The sequence below is a fragment of the Gopherus flavomarginatus genome, chromosome 9 (genome assembly GCF_025201925.1).
Source record: "Gopherus flavomarginatus isolate rGopFla2 chromosome 9, rGopFla2.mat.asm, whole genome shotgun sequence".
Classification (NCBI taxonomy): domain Eukaryota; kingdom Metazoa; phylum Chordata; order Testudines; family Testudinidae; genus Gopherus; species Gopherus flavomarginatus.
In genome coordinates, this window is record NC_066625.1 from 8,041,466 (window position 1) to 8,063,729 (window position 22,264).

The 22,264-nt window shown below is 47.8% G+C and overlaps 1 protein-coding gene across 12 annotated transcripts in view; it reads right to left on the reverse strand.

Annotated features, from left to right (window-relative positions):
• The window catches only part of MPRIP (myosin phosphatase Rho interacting protein), a 163,901-nt gene that overhangs the window by 2,087 nt on the left and 139,550 nt on the right, over positions 1-22,264 (reverse strand). For 6 of the 12 annotated variants that reach the window (XM_050966534.1, XM_050966541.1, XM_050966540.1 and 3 more), the window contains 8 exons: positions 15,994-19,875; positions 10,645-10,792; positions 9,775-9,892; positions 8,759-8,918; positions 8,221-8,331; positions 6,196-6,282; positions 5,291-5,453; positions 4,332-4,417 (listed from right to left, as the gene is read on the reverse strand). In XM_050966534.1, coding sequence (XP_050822491.1) covers positions 4,332-4,417; positions 5,291-5,453; positions 6,196-6,282; positions 8,221-8,331; positions 8,759-8,918; positions 9,775-9,892; positions 10,645-10,792; positions 15,994-19,875 — 4,755 coding nt within the window. Of the gene's footprint in view, positions 1-2,614; positions 2,681-4,331; positions 4,418-5,290; positions 5,454-6,195; positions 6,283-8,220; positions 8,332-8,758; positions 8,919-9,774; positions 9,893-10,644; positions 10,793-15,993; positions 19,876-22,264 lie in introns of all 12 variants that reach the window. The other 6 variants (XM_050966542.1, XM_050966543.1, XM_050966544.1 and 3 more) reach the window with 4 other exon arrangements.

A 22,264-nucleotide genomic window follows, 5' to 3' on the forward strand; every position in this document is an offset into this window, starting at 1 on the left:
ACCAACAGAAGGATGGGGCAGATGCTCAGGCAAAGGAAATGTGGGTAGGAGAGCAAACGCCCCCCCGAAGGAGAGATTAGTGGAACATGCTGGAGAGAACAGACTATTATGGAATGTTATTATTGGTGAATCACACCTAGAGCGTGCGATTGGAAATTAACCAGGTGACAAACTTCAGAAACAAATGAGAGGCACACGAGATCGCAAGCGTGATTAGCTTGACACTGACAATGATCCCTGCAGCCTGCAGTATAGAGCACCAGGGCAGCTATAGCAACAGGCCCACGGCTTTCAGAAGAGCCAAAGCAGCACACCTTGGTTCTGCTGACAGCAACTGCTACGGCGCTAAGAGGGACCTGCACACTGGCTCTCCTTCAGGGCTCATTAAGAGTCCATTTTGGGTGGTCATGGCTCCAAACATGTCACGAGCTTTGTCCACGCAACCCTGAGTGACAATCTCACTCTACCCTCAGTTAACCTAGGTTGGGGACCTTTTTCAAGCACACACTGCCAACTAAGCCCCTGAGCTGGACTGTGGATCTCATGACGTGCTTCCTATAGTTTCTAGCAGGGGACCAAACTCATGATCCGATCTAGATTTTAAACCCATGTCTTCAGAAGTGAAAGCAACTTCCATCCATCTAGCTCTGAGCACTGCCATTTGGGAGTCAGGCCTCTCCAGCCCACGTGGAATCTGGGGGAGGACACAAGTGGCTGCATGATTTATGGCTAATCCCCATCTCCCAGTTGTGTGGTGGAATCCCCATGCTTACTGCATTTGGGACTGAGCAGACGTGACCACAGACACTAAGTCAAGGCCATAAGGGGCACTCTGAGGTGCCAATGGGGGTGATGGGGGCTAACGGATACTCCACCCCAGCAGACCGCTTTCCCAGGATCAAGCATGCAATGTCTGTGCACTGCATAGGTGCAGAAGATAAAACCTGCTGCCATCTCAGGGGGGCGACTGCTTTCCCTGCTCTGAAACAGGACGTGCCCAACCAATCAAAAATAGGCAGCCAATCAGCCGACGTGTTTGGCAATTTGCAGACAGCAGAGTCATCTGTGAGGCAGTTCACTCTATGTCCTCTGCACAATAACATCAGCATCTGCTGCTTGCTCTACAAAACAACACAGGGCAGCTCTGCAAGACACGGAGCTTTATACACAGACCCTGTCAGGCAGCTGGCTGCAAAGTTCCCATTTTTTTTTAAGTCCCTTGGCTGCCGTATCAGAAGACTAAAATGACAGTGTTAAGTAGGCCCCAAAGCCAAAAGTTTTGATTAACAAGTGGCTGTTAGGGGAGGTTGAGGTTGCAAAACCCAGCGTGGATAGGATGGCTGGATACTGTGAAGACACTGAGGTGACCATTGGATTTCTGCTGGTTTCACAGCTCAGGTTGAGAGGAACGTAAATCCATTATCAATGGAGAGCAGGAACTGGGATTTTTACACCAGTTTAAATAGTGTTCTTGCTCTCTTTTTAGCTGACAGGAGAGAAACATTCAAAATTCAGGACGGTCTCTACGTATCAGAAAGTAGGTCAAATATTGAACCTATTCAAATTAACAGAGTCCCCTTAAATTCCAACCTGGACCTTAGAATTCTCTCATCTCTTTATAGATCAAGACACCGTAATGCATTAGACTATATTGCCAAGGGTAGAAAGCCAAGCAAACCCCTCACTCAGTAAGGGAGTCTCTTAGATCACTTATCCCAATACCATAGTGCAGTTTCCACCAACCCACAGAATTCCTTGATCAGCCTTTTCAAACCCTCTCCCCTTAACCCCATTGGAAACCAATCCCGTTTCCTCCCAGGGACTATCCCACTCTCAGAGCCTCACCACTTTCCTGTTGCTGCTGGTTACCCAAAACATACTAATTGGAACAGCCCCCTTTCTCATCAGCTGCCTCCCCCTACCAGATGATCTTGGAAGCCACAAGGCAGTGTCTGTGACAGGATAGTTGTTAATGAGGTCATGAATTGTAGTATCACAACCACTGGGTAGCTGGAGCATTGCTGGGCAGCAGGAGGAAGAGGATGCTCCGCCAGGAGGAAACTCCTGTGCTCAGGTACAGATCATCTAAGGAAGCAGCAATGATGGGCATCGTAAACACAGGGCAGTGCTGTCTGTGCTGCCACCCCAGTGGGAGATTCAGGGTAGCTTTCCGTCACTTCTAGCTGCTCTTCAGTGGTAAGGGAGAGTTCCTAGACTTCGCCCAGCCCCAGCCCGACACTACCGAAACCGAGGTTCCCTTCTTCCTGCAAGGGCTGCACGTTGAAGTGAGTTTAGTGTGAGGCATGCACAGTCATTAAGCATGCACACTCGGTGTCCCACACCCCCAACACAGTGTGCCCAAGAGGTGCGCACGCCCTCCCAGTGCCGGACCTCTGTGCCAGGGAGAATGGGTGGGTGAGAAAGCCAAATCCCCCAGGGAAGTGCAAAACTGGTTGATTTCGTTTTAGGATAATCTCCTCCCCCACCCCGAAGATCAATTTCAAATCAATAATTAAGAGAAGGTTCTCGTTTGCCATGGAGGAGTGAGCAGGGCATGCAAAGTGGGCCGCCCCCTCAGGGAGCTGCATTGTTTGGTGGGTGCTGGTTTGGTTACCTACGTGACAGGGAACCTGGACTCTGGTTCATTTCAGTTATCCCATGAGACCTGCTCAATAACCGACTGTCAGAGGAAAAAGCAAAATAAAGAAACAAAAACAAAAACAGAAAACAAGAAGCACATAAATCCTAATTGCATCAATGGTTCCACAGCCCCAGCCCTTCCTTTCTCCCCTTAGCGGGACAAGGGGACAGTGTGCCCATCTGCAACGTCCATACTGCCCTCTTCCTCCCTCCCTTAAGCACACCAAATAAACATGGACACAGACACAGGGGATGACATAATAAGCGAACTGAGGGGAAGGGAAACTGATCATCAGACCCTCAAGAGCCAGTTTGCAAACCAGTATCTCAGCTGCACTCCCTGCACATACGAGAGGGGGCCTAGCGTGCACAAGCACAGGGTTTTGCATGTGCAAGCCTGTATAGTGTACACAGTAGGGGCACCTGTGCATTTGGTTCTAGCAGCTTAGTCACCACCTCGGTTGAAATGGCAGCCTTGGATAGCTTGGGCGGTGAGCATTGGCTCCCACTGTGTTGGGAGAAGATGGGGCTAGAATGCTTGGCCTGGCTTCTCACTCTGTCTACAGCAGCCCAGTATCAGCACAAGGTGCTGAATATCATGGTGAGAGGAGAGGCAAGCTGGTCTATGCTGAGCAAGATCTTTTGTGTGATTGCCCCGTACACTCAGCCTAGGCTGATTGGAGAAGTTCTCTTTTGCCCTTCTCATTCAAGCAAGGTGCCTACATGGAGAGGATTAATGCCCTGATAGGTGGCAGGCCAAATCCTGGGGACATGTGACTGCAATAACTGGATTTGGGATATGCACAAGTACGGCATGGCCAGGCTTTAAAGCACTGAGAACCATTGGGCCATCAGCCCCAGTCTTCCCAGGTAAAAGCAAATGTTAGGTAAGAACTAGTCCTGTTCCATTTACCACTCAAAGAGGTTGCAGTGAATTACACTGTATTATCTCCAAGGTACTATCACAACGGTATTTAGGCGTGCTTACACCAGTTACTTCACGGCCAAACCTCGCCACAAAAATGGAGAGTAAGTGCCAGAGGGGATCCCCCTGGGAAATGCCCGAGAACGAAGGCAACCTCCCTCTCTTTTTCGATAGCATCTCCAGTAGCTATGCATGTCAGTGTCAGACACCTAGATTTCAGCAGCACAGGGCCTCCGGAAGAGGCAAGGGGACCAGCTCTGCAAAGAGACCACTCGGTGCAACAAAAACAAGTCTCCGTAGAGCGCTGCAGGCTGGGAACTTGCTGCTTTAATCCACTGCATCACAGCAGAGTAGGGGTAAACACCCACTGACTGAACAGGAATAAGGAGGGGAGAGCATGGCTTCATCCCATAATACTCTGGGTAACTCAATTAGCCCCATCATGACCACTCTCCTGCAATTGTAAGTGGGAGGGGGGATGAGGCTGACTTGCCATTACACCTGTGTAACTGCTCTTCCAACGACCTGGCTGGTACGAGGGTGACTATTCATTCAGCACCCGCTCTGGGCAAGGCAATACCTCCTTCCAGGACTACATGCTGATGCAAACACAAAGACCAGCAGTAAGGATGGGAAAATCCTCCTGCCTCATCCCCCTGCCAATCAGCCTCAGTTTCCTCTGTTTCTTGGGCAGTCTCCCCAGAAACCCCCACTAGAGAGCTGTGTGGGGCATTCGCATCACCTGGGCAGAAAGAAACACACTCACCTTTGACCTGATATTCCTTAGTTGCCGGCTAACACTAGATCTGTCTTTCTTCAAGAAGTCGGGGTTGCTTTTTGATTTCATGATATCTGGGGAGAGCAAAGGAAGCAGTGTGAGCTGCAGAGTCCTGACTCTGTCACACAAGGGAGAGCAGAGACTGGGGACACGTCGGCCAGCAGCAAGGCAATGCTGCCGTGGAGCGGTGCAGGCTCAGTGTGGGCAAAGCTTCCCAGGAGGTGACTCAGAAGAGGGCAGCCACGGCCCTGCAGAGCCACAGGGACAGCACAAGCAAAGCATGGCCTCTCACCCAGTTACTGCATGAGGCAAGAGGCCCCAGGATGCAAAGTGACATCCCTGAGTGACTGGGGCACGGTGGATTCCAAAGACCCACTGGAAGCTTCCCATCCCTAAGTGAGAAGGAGGAAGCACTACTACGGGTGAGGGGAGTTCAGGCTCCAGGGACATTCAATCCTTGGTCTCTGCAAGGGAATGCGGGACAGGGACAGTCTGGAATGGGAAAGAGGTTGCATAGAGGAGACTTGCCTGTTATTAAGGAACTAATCGGAGATCCTGCTCCCCACAACTCTGACAGGCCACCCAACAGTTCTTTTTAGAAGGTAACTTCTAATCACTACCAACCTGGGCCACGTTCCACCAGACCACCTGGAGGTGAACAGCTCCCAACCTCATGAACAATCTCCTGAGCCAGGCAGCCCACGCACAACCTGGGCCGTCTTCCTCCCTGGTGTTACTCCAGTAAATTAAGTGGTGCGATAGAAGGGAGGAATACAGCCCTGTTTGTTTGAATCTCCCAACATTCACCGTGGATATACTGGAGCTCCTGCAGGACCCTACCATGCCCTGCTCTCGGCCTTCTAGGCTCCACCATACTAGAGCTGGTACCACCTGCTGCATGTGTTGGGGCAGGGAACAAGGCTGCTCAGCACAGCAGAGGGACTGACCGTATCCCGACACAGTGGTATTCTCGGGGGATTTCTCGCCCAGCGCTTCTGTGGCTGCCTTCAGCTGCTCTTTCAACCTGCTGATGTCGCAGTCTGCCTTGGCCTTCACGATGCTCAGCTCCGTGTAGATGTCTTTGTACTTGTCACTGGCATATTTCTTATCCTGGGAAAGGAACAAGGAAAACCCGCAGGGTTGTCATAGAGTGAGATAAACACACAGAACCAGAAAGTTTGTGTGCTTACTAGCAGGTGATGTGGCAAACCCCAGTAACAGAGGAAACAGCATTCTGGGACAGATCCAGGAATTCCCAGCACTTCCACAGAGAGCTTCTTGGGGACAGCAGGGGCAGAACTCAGATCATCCTGCTAAAAGCACACTTGCTGCCAATCCATGTGTGCTAAAGGAGGGTTCCCTTTGGCTAACAGCTTTACAGGATCTAGGACACACAGCTGGGCAGTTCAGATTCCATCCAGTAGAGAGCAGTGCTGCACACGCACACCAGTTAGTTTGTTACAGAATTTATTGTTTGTGGCTTTCTGTTTAAATCAGGAAAATGGCATGGAATTAAAATGCTGAGAACCTGCCGTGGCAAGTTAACCACCCAGAGCAATTGTGATCAGCCCATTCGCAGGGTCTGTGTGTTTGACACAAACATTTAAAGTAACATCTTTCCAGGAAGAGACCAAAGCAAATCCTGGTTTGATGATACCAGATGCTTCATTTGCAGCACAAAGACGATAACCCATGAACAGTACGTGGCTGTGTTAATTAAGGCAGATCAATGTTTAAATGCCGATTCGACTCTTAAAATAAGTTAGTTAACCCTCCTGAAAATGAGCAAACTCATACAAGACAGAGGGCTCCCTATGTGCACGTTCAGAGATGGCCCTGCCCCAGGCATTACCCGCAGTGCTGTCTGCAGCTCATCCTTGAGGGAGCTGATCTCCTGCTTCAGGTACTGGATTTCTGATTCCTTGACCCGTAATAGGACCTGTAGGGAAAAAGGGACCCAGGCATTTTCACTCAGTAACACAGGCTCTCACACACACACACACACACACACACACACACACACACCACAGCAAGCCACAGCTTCAGGTATAATGAGGAGCCCCTTGAGCCTGGCCAGCTAATAACTGAGCGAGTAGGTCACAAGTAACAATCAGCATGGCTCTGTCAAGAACAAATTGTGTCAAACCAACCTAGTAGCTTTCTTTGACAGTGTAAGCAGACAGGAGAAGCGGCAGACGTGGTATATCTTGACTTTAGTCAGACTTTTGATACTGTCTTGCACGACCTTCTCATAAACAAACTAGGGAAATACAAACTAGATGGAGCTACTATAAAGGGGGTGCATAACTGGTTGGAAAACTGTTCCCAAAGAGTAGTTATCAGTAGTTCATAGTCCAGCTGAAAGGGCATAACGAGTGGAGTCCTATGGGGATCAGTTCTGCGTCCAATTCAATATCTTCATCAATGATTTAGACAATGGCATAGAGAACATTGATAAAATTTGTGGACTATACTAAGCTAGGAGGGGTTGCAAGTGCTTTGGAGGATAGGATTAAAGTTAAAAATGATCTGGACAAACTGGAGAAATGATCTGAAGAAAATAGGATGAAATTCAATAAGGACAAATGCAAAGTACTCCACTTAGGAAGGAACAATCAGTTGCACACATACAAAATGGGAAATGACTGCCTAGGAAGGAGAACTGCGGAAAGAGATATGGGGGTCATAGTGTATCACAAGCTAAATGAGTCAACAATGTAACACTCTCGCAAAAAAAGCAAACATCACTCTGGGCTGTATTAGCAAGAGTGTTGTAAGCAAGACACCAGAAGTAATTCTCTACTCTGCGCTGATTAGGCCTTAACTGGAGTATTGTGTCCAGTTCTGGGCGCCACATTTCAGGAAAGGTGAACAAACTGGAGAAAGTTCAGAAAAAAGCAACAAAAATGATTCAAGGTCTAGAAAATGACCTATGAGGGAAGATTGAAAAAATTGGGTTTGTTTCAGTCTGGAGAAAAGACTGAGAGCGAACATAACAGTTGTCAAGTACATAAAAGATTGTTACAAGGAGGAGGGAGAAAAATTGTTCTTAACCTCTGAGGACAGGACAAGAAGCAACGGACTTAAATTGCAGCAAGGGATGGGTTAGGTTGGATTTTAGGAAGAACTTCCTAACTGTCAGGGTGGTTAAGCACTGGAATAAATTACCTAGGGAGGTTGTGGAATCTCGATCTGTGGAGATTTTTAAGGGCAGGTTAGCAAAACACCTGTCAGGGATGGTCTAGATAATACTCAGTCCTGCCATGAGTGTAGGGGACTGGACTAGATAACCTCTCGAGGTCCCTTCCAGTCCTACAATCCTACGGTAGATCAGACCAGACTGTTCTTTGGGGCGGTTCAAAGATGGTGCTCACTTGTAGAGAGATGGCTGTGCCCAGGGTTTGTGCTGACAATGAGGTGCACTCGCACATGCTCACATCAACACATTTCACATGCCTCTATCAAAACTCCAGACCCAGTGCATCATAAGCATTATCCCCACATTAGGGCTGGACAATAGAGGGTAGAGGTTACATGACGTTTCTAAGGCTAGCAGAAGAAGTGGGATTAGAATGCAGGAGTTGTTGACTCAGTCTCATTCTCAGATCACACCGTGTGTGGTTTTACCGTAATTCTGACCACTACGCCCCTCCACCCCTCTTCCTAGCCCACTGACAGGCCATTTCTTTGTGAGCACCTGGGATGTGCCCTGGACACACTCATGAACCAGCTAGGGATCAGGGTCTACACTACAGGGTGCTCCTTGCCCATCTACAGCTGGGACCATCTGCAATCCCACTGGTCATTAGACCAGCTTCTTTGTGTCTACCTCCCTGTCTTCTCCAGCTGCTGGTAGTAAAGGGGGCAGGACACTTACCTCTAACTCATAGGCATCCTTCCCCTGTGTGAGAGGTGAGCCATCAGCCTCTCCCCCTCCCTCCCCGGTCCGTAACCGTGTGATCTCCACAGCCAGGCGGTTATTCAGCTCCTGGGAAGAGGGGAGAGAGTCACTGAGTGAGCAGAAGGGATACAGGATTTCCCTAGCCAATGCTGTGGTGGCTTATTTTGTCCCCAGTTCCCTTGCAAGGCTCCCTCTGTGGGGTGCCCCATGCATTCAGCCCCATCTGAGCTACAGAGCACTGCACTGGGGAGACAGCTGGAGGAATGCAGACATTGTGCAGGTCCTGGGGGCAGGGCTGGGAGAGCTCCCCTGCCTTTGGGCTGCCATGATGCTAACATTGTTTTCATGTTATTACCTAGGGCCAGGACAGCAGAGCAGGCACTGCTAGTGCAGATCAGCTGGCCGGCCTTGCCTCCAACTTCTCTTCCCATAGAAGAAGCCAGCCACTGCCCCAGAAAATCCCACTGAAACCTGAGTGGCCAGGCAAGGAGCTCTGGTGCAGCTGGTACCTCACCTGATTGTGTGCGTTGAGCTCCTGGTTCTCTCGCTGGCACTGGCGGAGGGCCTGCCTCTCAGCCTCCAGGGCCTGGGCCAAATGAGCATTCTCCAAGCACTTCTGGGAGTACTGCTCCGAAAGGACTTCCAGTTCCCGCTGGACTGACTGCAGCTCCTCCCTGCAGAGGGGCAAAGTCAAGAGACAGAAGTTCTGGAGCCATGTCCACGGCTTTCCACCGATGAAGGGGGCACTTCACAGCCCAAGGTTAGAAGGACATCTGCTTGGGGTGCGTGAGGGAGACACTCTGCTTTTGGAAGAATCCCAGGTGGCCAGCTACCCTCCTCCTCTTCTGAAATCCTTGCCCCTCCACCAAAAGGGACCTCTGGCCCCTGCAACGGAGGCACTTCAACCTTTCAGGCACTTCCTTTGATCACTTAAAAATTACTCTTTGGGCTGAAAGTTACCATGCTTGTTCTCAGCTTAGGTGGAAAGACCAGTAAGTGGACTGGGTTGAGCACAGATACATTATACATGGGCATAAAGCCTAGTAAAGCAGCTCAGCTATTCCTCTAACTCCCCTACCAACACAGATCTGGTTCTCACTTACGGCGAGTGCTTTTGCCTTGTTCGAACAGGTTTGACTGAGCAGTAAAAAAAGTTCCAGCGGCATGGAAAACACCACCATGCATCTGCACACTACATTAACTGTAACAAAGAGAATGCTGCAGATAAAGGTATCCGGAGACCGAAAAATTCAAGATTTCTGGGAGCCTGTGAGGATGGTAGGGGGCTGCAGGTCAGGATTGAGGAGCACTGGCAGAGGGGTGTGGAGGTCCGGGGCAGGGCACAGGTTAGGATGGAGGAGCACCGAGAAGAGCTTCCACATCACCCTCTATAACAACAGGTCTAACTATCTGAGTGTCGCACTTCCAAGAGGAGTAAAAATGTGTCTTGTGAGTCAAACTAATGTAGAGCATTAGCAGCACATAGTGCGCGGGGAAGGGGTGGGGGGCAAGAAAAAACCCCAAACCTACAAGTACTGCTTCCTGAGGGCCTCAATATCCGAGTTGACGCTGCTGATCTGGGAGCGCTGGGTCTTCTCCAGCTCCCTCTCCAGCTCCTCGCGGTGGGCGTTCTTCATGGCTTCGATGGCTGCACAGGACAGGAAGAGGATTAATGCTCTGCAGGAGGAGATGCATTTATCACTTGGTCCAAAGGTTCCCCCCTCCTTCCTCCAAAATGTGAGTCACCTTGGTAAGTCATTTTCCTGCTTCACAATTACTTTATTACGTGCCACTGGCCATAAAGCAAGGGAAAGGGCTTCTGCAAATCTTGCTCTTTAATAAAGTTCAACAATTGCCTGATTCACAGTTTATTTCCTGAGTTATGGGACTCCGAAAGCACAAGGCCTGGGCTCCAGCATTTTATATTCTCACAGGCACTGAAGAATGAAGTCACTGTGGAATCGGTAATAAATTAGCCTCAGCAATGAGTAATGCCTCCCTCAGATAGAGCAAAAAACTGACTGGGCTACATCACCACCAAGGAGAGGAACATCAGAACAGGACAAGAGATGGGAGGTGGCTCTCCATGAATCACCCCTCAGCCCCTACCCTGCCCCATCAGCCCTTGCCCCTCACCCAACTGTGAACCAGAGCCCTCGCACCCTCCCCCAATTATACTCCATAGCCCATGCTCCCTCCACCCACTCTGCTCTCCCACTGTCAGACTGGAGACTAGCCCCTGTGCTCTTCACTGATCATGCAGCACTTTCTGTCCACGCTGCCTTGTGCTGAGTGCTCCATCCACCGCCCCTCTTTCCTCATGCACACAGCTGAGGGGACCTTTTCCTCCCCTCAGTGTCACACAAAATCAGTGGAGCAAGTGCTCTGCTGGGCCCTTACCCGAGATGGTAGCGGCTGTTTCTTCGGCTAGCAAGCGATCTTTCTCCTCCCGCAGTTTCTCCAGTTCCCGCTGGTGCTGCCTCTGCAGATCCTCAATCTTCTTCTGATGCGTCTCTTCCATGGCTGCAAACCCACGTTCACATGTCGCCTGCAAAATGGAAGAGGAGCTGGAATTTACCTTCTTAACGAGGTCTGGAGAGATGCCCTCTCAGCCAAGGTGCCTGCAGTGAACACACACACACTGCCCCAATAGCCTGAGAGGGGAACACAATGCAGATCAGCCAACAGATGGACACACAGACAGTGGATAAGTAAGTGCGTAGTAGGGACTAGCTATGCCCTAGCCATGGGGCAAGGACTGGTGAATCTAGGGGGTCTTTCCCATCTCTAACTCTATTAGGCAAAAAATGGCCAACAGCAGGCCAAGGGGGGAAAATTCCATTTTCGAGATTGGATAAAGCCCGTGGAGCAAAGTCCACTGGAGCTAATAGAAAGCCTAGCATGGACTTCAGTGGGGCTGGCATCAGGCTCTAAATGGGGGAAGGAAAATGTATTTAATAAGGATGCATCCCTACCGTCCCTTTGGTAGCTTTCTGTCTTCTATTGCATCTACTTCCAGAGCCTTCCTCTCACCTTTCAGGTCCTGCACCATCTTCTCCAGCCTGTGCTGAAGTTCATTCCCTCCTAGCCCCCACCTGGTTGCTCACACTCCCCTCGGATCCCTTCACCTCCTTTGTGCTACTCATTGCTCTCTGCACTTGGGACAACTTCACACATACAGAACAGCGGCCTCCAGCAAATCCACTGAACTCCAGGAATCTTTCCCATGTTCTCCCATCCCAAACTTCTGATGCTCAGCCTGAGTGACAGCCTCTGTCTGGAGTAGCACGTGATGGCAAGTGCAAGGGTGTTCTGCAAGCCAAGACGCAGATGCATTGGCAGGGATGTGTAGGGGCCCAGGGCTGGAGTACCAGTTGGTATGCTGGGGAGCCATTAGCAGGGCCATGTGTGAGATCCAGGACAATGGCTGCATGGTCTGTTTGAGCTGCAGTGACAAAGCTCTATTTGGGTGAGGAAAGGGATTCCTGGCGAGTTTGCATAGGACATAGCTGCACCATGATGGGCTCTTACCAGATCCTCACTTTCAAAAGCAATTAAGTTTGCGCTTTCCAGTCTCTTTTCAAACCCCCAATCTCCAGTGCAGGCTATAAAAGGGGCATGCAACCACCACTGAAATGCAGCCACCTCTGGGGTGGAATGTAGCTGTTTAACAGCAATACGGTATTATAGTTTAGGACAGCAGATGAAGATGAACAAATACCATGTTCAGTTGAAACTGAGGAATTCAGGGTGCTAGAATTAGTTACCAGAGTTGGAATTAGGTTGAGACAACGGGGCCATCTCTTGGGGAAAGTGCTATGGGATTTAGAACAGTCACAAACATTGAGGTCTTGAATTTTGGCTCTCATCTAAACGATGGCATCTCCTGCATCCCAGCACTGGGACCTCAGTTCTGCAGACCTTCACCCACTGCATCACCAGCATTACCCTCTGCAGAACATAGGTGCTGCTCTAAGGATCATCAGCCAACTGCTGACCAGGCCTGGTAAGATCCAACAGCACCACAGCCCACATTAGGGCTGTAGCCACAGATCCTCCTGGTGCTTGTCCATCACAGAACCAAACTTCAATCTACACGGCCTCTCTCCTGTGTTTGTCTGTCGTGTGGGGGGAGAAGCTGACAGCCCTGATCCTCAGCATCTCTACCCACCAGCTCCCACTGAGCACAGATGGCTGAGTCATGAGTTGCACGGCTCCTGCTTAGATGTTTTTTTATTTTATGAAGGTGCCATACTCCCTGTGCCAGGCCATCAGCTACAGAAGAAATAATACACTCAGTTCTTGGCTCCTGTGCAGGAACCAGCCCTGTTTCCACTCTCAGTAGGTCATTTTGGAGGCCAACCCTGGCTCAAAGATTTCCCTTCCACTTCAGAAGCCAGCCAGTTCCTCTAACCTGGTCCTCCTGGCACCCCACTTGGAAAGAGAGCTTTGAAAATGAATCAGAAGGGCAAAGCAACTGGGAATTACAGCTTCAGTTCTCCATGCAGCAATAAATGCGTTTGTCAGACCCATACTCCAGGAAACCAAGCAGGAGAGAATGCAACTGAGATTCCAGGAGCTTCAAATATCAGAGGGGTAGCCGTGTTTGTCTGGATCTGTAAAAGCAGCAAAGAATCCTGTGGCACCTTATAGACTAACAGACATTTTGGAGCATGAGCTTTCGTGGGTGAATACCCACTTCGTCAGATGCATGTGGGTATTCACCCACGAAAGCTCATGCTCCAAAACGTCTGTTAGTCTATAAGGTGCCACAGGATTCTTTGCTACTTTTACAGGAGCTTCGAAGTGCTTCGCGCTCATGAGCCAGATCCTGGGCACGACCTATGTAGACAAAGCTTGGTGATGAGAACTAGAGAACTCTGCTAGTGAGGTCTGTAACATGCCTGTATTCAGGGCTGTGTTACAAACCTGACACTAGAGCTAAACTAGCCAAATGGTCCCATCATACTTCATGAACCTCTTGGCAAACTGGGGTTGAGTTACAGGTCAGATTCTCCTCCTATTTATGCCAGTTTGAGACAGCTACCCTGACTTCACTGGATTTCTTGATTTTGCACCAGTGTGTTTGGTGAGAGCCATGGAAACTTAACCATTTCAGTTAAGTTGGTGAGTTTGAGGTCAGAATGAACCCAAAGCAGAATTTAAGGGTTGTGAACTGACCACCCTGAAACTTCTACCCCCAAAATCCAATCCTGTATTGCCAGTTTCCCTCTGCTCTATGCACTCAGATATACAGCCTGGGACATCGTCTGTTTTACTGAATGCCAGCACTGACTAGAGGAGGTAAACTTTAACCTGGATTGTCTCCAGTGGCTAAAGTTTAATGCCTCCTGTATCAGCACAGCACCTGCTGATCTTATCCTGTAGCATCAGCACTAGTTATGAGCCTAAGTACTCATGCAGGACAATCTGTGATTCCAGAGGTGAGAGTGTTACCCACTGAGCCCTACTAATTCTTACTCTTAAGAATCCCCTAAAGCTATGTGATCAGTGTGAATTCTGGGTCTGGATTTGATTCTTTCGCTTGCTTTTTTATCCTGAGGCATTTTTCATTTTCTCAGCCTTGTTTCTTGTTTCCAGTGCCATAACCTATCTGGACTTGGTTGACTGAGTATCGGGTGAGGTAGCTTTGCTATGCTAGGATTCTTATCTACAGGCATAACATAGGGAGGAAAATTGGCAAGTGCTTCTTAATAGCATTAGTTGGTAGGTACAGTGTTTAGTTTATAGTAAATGCATTGCTGTAAATCCAAGAAATTAGAGTAAGCACAAAACAGTATATGCATTAGTGCAGGTTGTAAAGTTCTCCAGAGTATGCAAAGGAAAGGAGAAAACAAGTATTTTAATGCTATTTTAAATTGTGTATTAAGAGAGTTTTGGAAAGTGCCTGGGTTAGCTTCTCAGTAACTGAGATTAATTTTATACTTTTGTTTCTGTCCCCTCAATTCATACAAGTGAGGGAGGAAGGGAAGGCAAGAGGGAGGGAGATCTAGATGTCTCTCTCCATCCTTCCTCAGCCCAGGTCTGCCAAAGGTTACTGCTCCATTGGTTTTTCCAGCTGGCAAACTGCAGGTTTCCAGTAGTCTCCAACAGGGAGAGTCACAATTTGAAAACAGCTGAGGCAGTGAGGTCTAATGGTTGTTCGAGTCAGTTTGGAAGCAGCAGCAGAAAGGCCACCATGGGATGCATAATAAAGGGAATTGTTTATAAAGCAAGAACGCTCTTTCTCTTGGACCCTATTTGGAGAATGGCATGTTGCCCGGGGTACTGATTCCAAGGTCTTTTGAGTTTTCAAGGGGAGAGCAACTGTGCTGGTGACTGGGCTGAGGGAGAGGTTGGATAAGAGTTTAGGAAGGGATTTTCCTCTCTTCAAGAGTAACTGGAGTTTGGAGCTGTCTGTGGAAGTCATAGCAACAGATACCCTAGAACTTCTGTGTTTAAGAAATGTGGTTCACATCATTAGCACCCCCTGCCAAATGATGGGTTTGTCTCTCAGGAGAAGGAAGAGGCTTGGGTAGAGCTACCATTCTTCCCAGGCTAAAAGTTCTATGTATCCAGAAACTGGCATAAACCCTAGCCCCATCCCTTACTTCCAAGCCTTCCACTGTTAAATGCTGCTGCTGCTGGACTCAGGCTCTCTCATCACTTTAAAATCCCTTTGCTGACTCTGGAGGATTATTACTCCCTTGCAAGCACCTCTGTCTGACTTGCTCCTGCCCACGAATCCTGGGTCCTTGCCTGCAGTCTGGATTGGCTGACCTTTTGCTACCTAAGCTCCATATTCAACCTGGAAATCAGCTCAAGCACTGTTAGCCAGCCCATATTTCACCGCTACAGAACCAGCTACCAGCTGGAAATGGGCTCAAGTTCAAAAATCAACAGTCCTTAGAAGATGTAATGCCGGGTGCTGCTTTTATAGCCAGCCCTGAATGGTGGCACATCCTATGTAAATACATTTTGTGGCCATTGCTCCTGTTCCTTCAAACTTTGTTTCTGCACCTACTTCCGGGCTCAAACAACTGTGCACTGTTTGTCACGTAAAAAACTGCTGAAAAAACAGCAACACTGGATTTCCCTGTTAGCCACATCGAGCCGAGATTAGTATTAATTTTTCGACTATAAAACTTGTCCTCTTTTAACCAGCCAGATTCTCCCCTCCTCCCACAAACACACATTTTGAGAGCTTACATTTACGTTTCGCATTCGGGCTCTGAAGTCAAGGAAGCTGGGCTGGGAGTTTGATCAGACGGGGGAAGAGCTCTGGGAAGCTGCTTTGCCCAGAACGTACGACTCAGGCATGAGAAGAACACTGCAATGTTCGTGTTTGAGGAGGCTCAGTTGCAGTGTGACATTATTACAGCCATTCTGGACCCCGACTCCCACCACTAAATCACCAGCAGCCTCTGCCACCGTTCCCAATCAAATAATTCTCTCCCATTGTGCCTGAGCTTTTTTAAACAGCCAGGTACAAAGGACTGGAAGCGCTAAGCAATACATTTAGAATGCATCCCAGCGCAGAGAAGGGAAGCATGGAGAAAACTAACATGCACTGAGAGAGACTTTACAGATCATTTTAATTGGTTTGGTTTCTCTGAACTGTCTTAGGTCTTACGGGGAGTGCAGTCCCTGCATGGGGAACCATATGTACTAGAAGGACCTCCCAACAAACTTGAACATTGCATTGATAGGAAGTAAGGGTTATGGGGTAAAATTAAATGTATTCAAAACCTTCAAGTTCTCAAAGTCTTTCTGGTATTTTTCCCTCAGTGCTGAAGCATTCCCCTCCACATGCTTGTTCTCCAGTTCATCCCTCATGACATTCATCTGGGCCTCCAGCTCTTGAATGCGCTCTCTCAAACCGTGCATGGAGTTTAACTCGCTCTCGGAGACCTGCATCCCACCCTCGGGCTGATCTGTTGCCCACTCATTCCCGTCACTGGTTTCAGACCCTTCAGAAGGCAAGGCTTCTGGGTGCTGCCTCTGGTAATCATCTAGTGTTTCTTGTAAGCACTGCAGGTTCTGGTTGTAATGTTCCTGCAAAGTATGCAGTTCCTCGTTGTGGATGATCTGCAGTTCCTTTATCTTGGCCTGGAACTTTTCCTCCAACATTTGCATTTGCTCAAGGTGATACGTCTCCATGTTTTGCTTATCTTGGACGATGGCATCAAGTTGATTTAGGCCCTCTGTTCTCTCTGCCTGCAGAGTGTCCTTCGTCCTATTCAACTGCTCAATCACATTTTGCATCTCCTCCTCATACCTGCCTTGTAACTCATGTAAGTTTTTGCTGTGTTTGTGCTCCTCCTCTTCCAAGAGCCTCCGCTGACTGTCCAGCTGAGAGACTTTTGCCTTAAGGTCTACATTCTCTCTTTCAATGATGGCTATCATCTCGGCATATTCACTCTGTTGCTTTCGAAGCAAGTCTTCATACTCCTCACGAAGGGCGGACACCGTCTTTACGCGTTCTTGACACAGAGCATCCATGTTTTGCAAGGACTCTTTGTAAAACTTTAGCTCCCTTTCATACTCGAGTCTAACTTTGAAAGCCCCATAACAAACCTGAGCCTGGATAATTGCATCTTGAACTAACAATGATGAATAGCGCTCAAGATCTCCTATGGACGTATGATATGAAAGATGTTGAGAAATTTTTAGGAGCTTCTGGCAATCACGTATGGCTTCCTCAGGGGACAAGGATAGTAAGGCAACAGATATTTCTTTAAGAACATTTGCTTTTTCTTTTAGTTGTTGGGCAAGGTCTTCTTGAATGGCAACAAGTGCTTCACTACTATGGTCTGGCAAACCATGGGCCTGCATTATCTTGGCTGAATCTTGACATGGCATCACCTTGAGATGGCTCCTATCCCAAGAGGTTTGGGTTCTTTCTGAAGCATCCTTTTGGATTTCAAGTGCTTCAGAAATCTGATGCATAACCCTGTCAAATTCAGAGGTTCTATATGCTTTGATAATTTCCTCCAACATGCATTTATGTTGCTGGAGAGCTGTTTTGGTATTGTGGAGGTCTTCTTCAATTGTTTTTAACCTCTGATGAAAAGACTCTCGCATCTTCTGTGCAACAAAACCAAGTTCTGCCCTGATCAATGTAGCATCAGCTACTGTTTGGACAAGGCATTGGGGAAAACTAAAACTAACTGCTTCTGTTTTACTTTCTACCGCCTCTTCTCTGGTGCTCAAGTGCTTTCTCAATTCTTCTACCTGGCTCCAAAATTCACCTTCCAGTAGCAGCTTCTTAGATAAGACGTTGGCCAAGGCAATTGCTGCGTGTGACACATTTGCTGGCTCTAAAAAAACCACCTCAGCTGTCTCATGAATCTCTCTGAGAATCTGGGAAATCTCTGAGCTTGTATTTTTCAAAGATTCTGCTATTTGGTTGATCAGGGAGGCTTCAAATGCTATCCTCTCAGAAAGCAATCTTAACCGGTCTCCATCAGACATTTCAACTTGCTGCTGCTGGGAAATGAGTTTCTGTTCCTCCAGCAAACTCTCTTCTGCAGCTGGAGTTTGAGCCACATAGCTTTCACTCTGCTGATAATCAGAGGAGATGGGTGTCCCTTGCAAGACCTGGATTGCATTTGACAAGGTGGTTTCCATGCTGGACAGAGTGGTAAGAAACAAATCTCTCTCTTTCTCCTTGTCAGATTTGGGTAAAGCCCTTAGCTGTTCTCTGCATTTTTCTAAACAGATCAGGGTTTGATCATTTTTCACTTGGAAGTCTCCCAACTCATTGACATGATTTTTTATCATTCTGAACTTTTCCTGTCTCTCATTTTCCAGCTGTGAAACCAGAGCACCAACTTCGGATAAGCTAGCTTGGAGCTGTTCCCTAAGCTGGGACTCTGTGCTGGCCCACTGATGGTGGAGGGCTATCAGGGTTTCCTGGTTATGGCCTTGCTGGCTTTCAAGCTTCATGGACACATCTTTGAGCTTTTCCTCCGTGATGTAAAGTTTGGTTTCCAGGGAATGGATGATTGAGAGATAAGTCTCAGAGTCACTGGTTCCTGAGGCTAGGTAACCAAGAACTGGTTCTGATGACATGCTTTCCTCAGACAGTGATCTGTCCTGGCTTGTGTCTGAAGACGTGCTACTAGTCCAATTTTTCTCTGACCCATCTGAATGGATGTATTTTTGGCATTGGATGTTTGAGAAGCGGATTCTTTGCCTTTTGGCACTTAGGGTTCCTATATCAGGCTTCACTAAGGCTTTCTGTTGTGGCTCTCTGTCTTGAAGCTCTGTAGACTTCAGAGACCTAAGTTCTTCGGCATTCAGCATGGCATGCTCACCAGCCTGTCTCTGGCTGGTCTCAGGACGTTCAACATCCTCCTCCTTTAGTGCATAATTCAAACCTGGAAGCCCCTCAGGAGCTGGCATGTCTGGAATGTGACTTTCATCAGCCTCAAGATTAGTGCAGAAGTCCTGTCTCTCTTTAGCACACGGTACTGAGTCCACATTAGCTAACTTCTTTAAAACCTCTTCTTTGGCCTGTAGCCTTACTTCTGTTTCCTCTAAACTGCTGCCCAAAGCTGCCATTTTAACCAAAGCCTCATTGAGGTCTTCATCTTTCTTTTCAACAATTCTCAAGTGCATTTCCTTAACGTGTCTCAGCTCTTCCTCTTTTTCTTCCAGCACCTTCTGCACGCTCTGGAACTGATCTGATACTTTCTCATACAATTGCTCCAACTTATCATAGTTGGTCTCCTCCATTTTCAACTTTGCTTGCAACTTGGCAACTTCATTATCTGACTCTTCAACCTGATTCATCAGCTCTTGGAACCTACATTTGATCTGATCTCTCTCCCCTTCAAGTTCCTTGATGTCCTCAGCAAGCTTCTGGATGCTGGCCTCCTTCATCTCCAGTTGCTCCTCTAGCTGGTGGACAATCTCGCTGCCTTCAAATTTTGCATTCAGTTTCTCTTTCTGAAGAATTTCCATCTGCTGCTCATTGTTCTGAAGCTGATTCTCGTACTCGCTGGCCTTATCCTCCACCTCCTTCAGACTCTGTATTAAAACCTGCTTTTCCTTCTCACAGCTTTCCAACAAAGCCTCATAGTTCTTCTGCAACTTCTCCTCCATTAGGATCCGAGCCTGTTCACTAGCATTCAGCTGCCTGCTCAGGTCTGCAATCCTGTCTTGGAGCCGCTGCACTTCTTTCTGGTGGTCCCTTTGCAATGCCTGTTGCATTTCAAGATCCCTCAGCTCCTGTGTCTTTTCCAGCAGCAGCGCCTCTGCATTTTTCAGCTTTTGCTCACTGGCTTTTAACTGGGAGCTCAGAGTGGTCTCACTGTGTTGCCACTCCTCCAGCTGCTCTTTGGCTTTCTCCTTCTCACTCTTCAAGTCACTCTTCAGCTTGGCCAGAGTTTGCTCTTTGATGGACAGCTCAGCTGCAGCATTACTGAGCCTTGCCTGAAGGCTCTGAATCTCGGCTTCATGGTGCCGGATCACATCCTTTGCCTCACCATAGCTACGTTTCAGTGACTGGATCTGCTGATTGATCAGCTCCTGACGCTGGCATTGGGCTTCCAGCTCACTTTGGAGGTCTTGATTGACTTTATGGAGCCTCTGCCAGGCACCCGATGGTGAGGCTGCCACCTCGGTCTTAAAAAAATTGATTAAATACTAGATTAGTAACACTTGGGTCCCAGTTCTGAGTGTCACACCTCTGGCCAGGTCTGGCCATGGGAAAGCTCCTTGGATTGTTTTGGCTGCTACCCATATGCTCCCATTTTGGAAGGTTTCTGTTCTTGGCACAATTTTTTTTAACCCCCTTTTCTTTTTTTTTTAAAAGGGGGCAATAGCTGCTTCTGATTAACAGAAACTACAGATAATAACACTGAAACATCTCAAAGTAACAGTCTATGAGAAGCAAGTCAAACAAAACCAAAACAATGGAAAAGGAAACACCAGTAAATAAAACAGAGACAAAAGACTGGAAGGGAGTGAGGACGAGAGGGAGGGAAGGGAACAGGTTGGGGAGAGAGGAGCTGCTCAGTTTGGTGCATTTGTTTGTTTAGTTTGTTGTGAAACAAAAAGTGCACAGTTCCAGGTAACAAAGTCCTTCAGAACAAAAACAATAACAGGAAGTGAGGTTGAAAGTACATGACATCACTTCCTGCCAAGCCACAGAAAGAGGAGATGGCTGCCATAGTGATGTCATTTCTATAATGGCTAAAAACAGGCTTCTTCATCTGGCTACTCCTCTTTTTAAAAATATATTACTAAATCTTAAGAGAGGGGAGGATCTAATCTCTCTACCTGTAAAAAAAAGACAAGTGAAAGGGAAAAACAGGTACGATGAGAACGTAAAATAAAACAAACAAACCTTTGTGAGATTCAAACCAAAGCAGTGTAGCATGCAAAGAGAAAACTCACAAAGAGAGTCATGCATAAGTCGACAGAACTTATATATCTTTAAAAGAAATACACAAACAGGAAGAGGCAAGAGAAGCACAGCGTTAAGCCTAGGAATTTGGCCTGCCTTGCTGTACTCTGTTTGCTGGTAGGGAAAGCCCACAGATGTGACACTCAGTTATGTTACATTAAAATCATGCTTAACACCAAAAACATGCAAGAATATCCACCCAGGACAGGTTAGTAAAGTGCCCCCCTCCCTCACCAGAGCTGGAAGACATTCCAGGTATCTAAAAGAGAAAGAGTGAGTGCTAGAATTCACAGGGTTCAAGATATTTCAGTTGTGATTAAACTTAACAGCAAGAAATGTCAGAGGGGTTACAAGAGCTCGGAAAGGGCTTCAGTGCAAGGTGCATGCGTCAGTACTGGTTCTTGTTCAACAGCTTTGTTATTATTAAGAAATGTGCAGAGTGTTTGATGCCAGTCTAGAGCCAACAGTATTAATGCCCATGAAAGGTATTTGTAAAAGGATAAGGACTGGGGGTGGACAAGACCTTAAAAAATGCATAAGCTCCGTTCAGGTAAGTCCCCTAAAGTTTATCCAGACTTTCTGGGTCTGCATAGTAGCGCTGGAACTCTCCAAGATTCATAAATTCCAAGGCCAGAAGGGACCATATGCAATCATCTCATCTGACCGCCTGTACGTCACAGGCCAGAGAACGTCTCTAATATAATTCCAGGGCATAACTAAGAAAAACATCCAATCTTGATTTAAAAATTGCCAGTGATGGTGCACCTACCACGACCCTGGGTAAACTGTTCTGATGGTTAACATGGAACAGGATCCCTCTCTCAGATACTAATGGTTTCTTGCTGGACTAGAAATACTCAATTCTCTCACGGAATTTTGGCTCTGCTGCTTCCTACCGAAATTAGAAAATGCAAAGGCAGCCATCAAAGGCGGGGATGGGGAAGAAAAACATTCTCAGACTCTCAAAAAGATTCAATTTAGTTTTAGATGAAAAAGTGGGTTGGCTGGTATTGTATTAAAGCTGATTTGCTACCACCTACTAGGAACTTTGATTCTCGTTCTTATTCCTACCTTCAAAGGCACTAAGGCCAACTCAGAAAGTCAAGCGTGGTGGAGTAGGTTTTGGTAGCCAAATTTGTGCTGGTCTACTATTTGCTTGGCTTCAGTTTAAGGGAAGTAGGATGCCTTCGCTCTAGGGAAGCCACAGTTGGTCTATTGTGGAAATGTGGGATCCTGCCCAGGGCCTGTAGCCAACATGAGTTGCTGCCATAACAGAAGATCAAACACAGTCTAAGAACAGGAAGCTATAACTGCAGATCATGAAGTGGCAAGTCCAATGAACATTTGGGAATTTGCTAATAAACACAGGAATTGTCTAGCTTTCTTCTCCCCTCCCCATGGGTTGGTCCATCCAAGACCTTTCTCTCTCTCCACCCTCACAAGCCCTTTTTCTTGCCAGCTATTCTTCCAATTTAAGGGGGCTAGGTAGAGCTCCCAAGTCTGGAAGAGAACTGGCAGCAGCACGTTAAGAGAAGCTCTTCCCTCTTGGAAGCTTAGGGTGCTTCCCCTGCAGCACAGCTGGCTACTTTGCTAGGCCCATTTAGT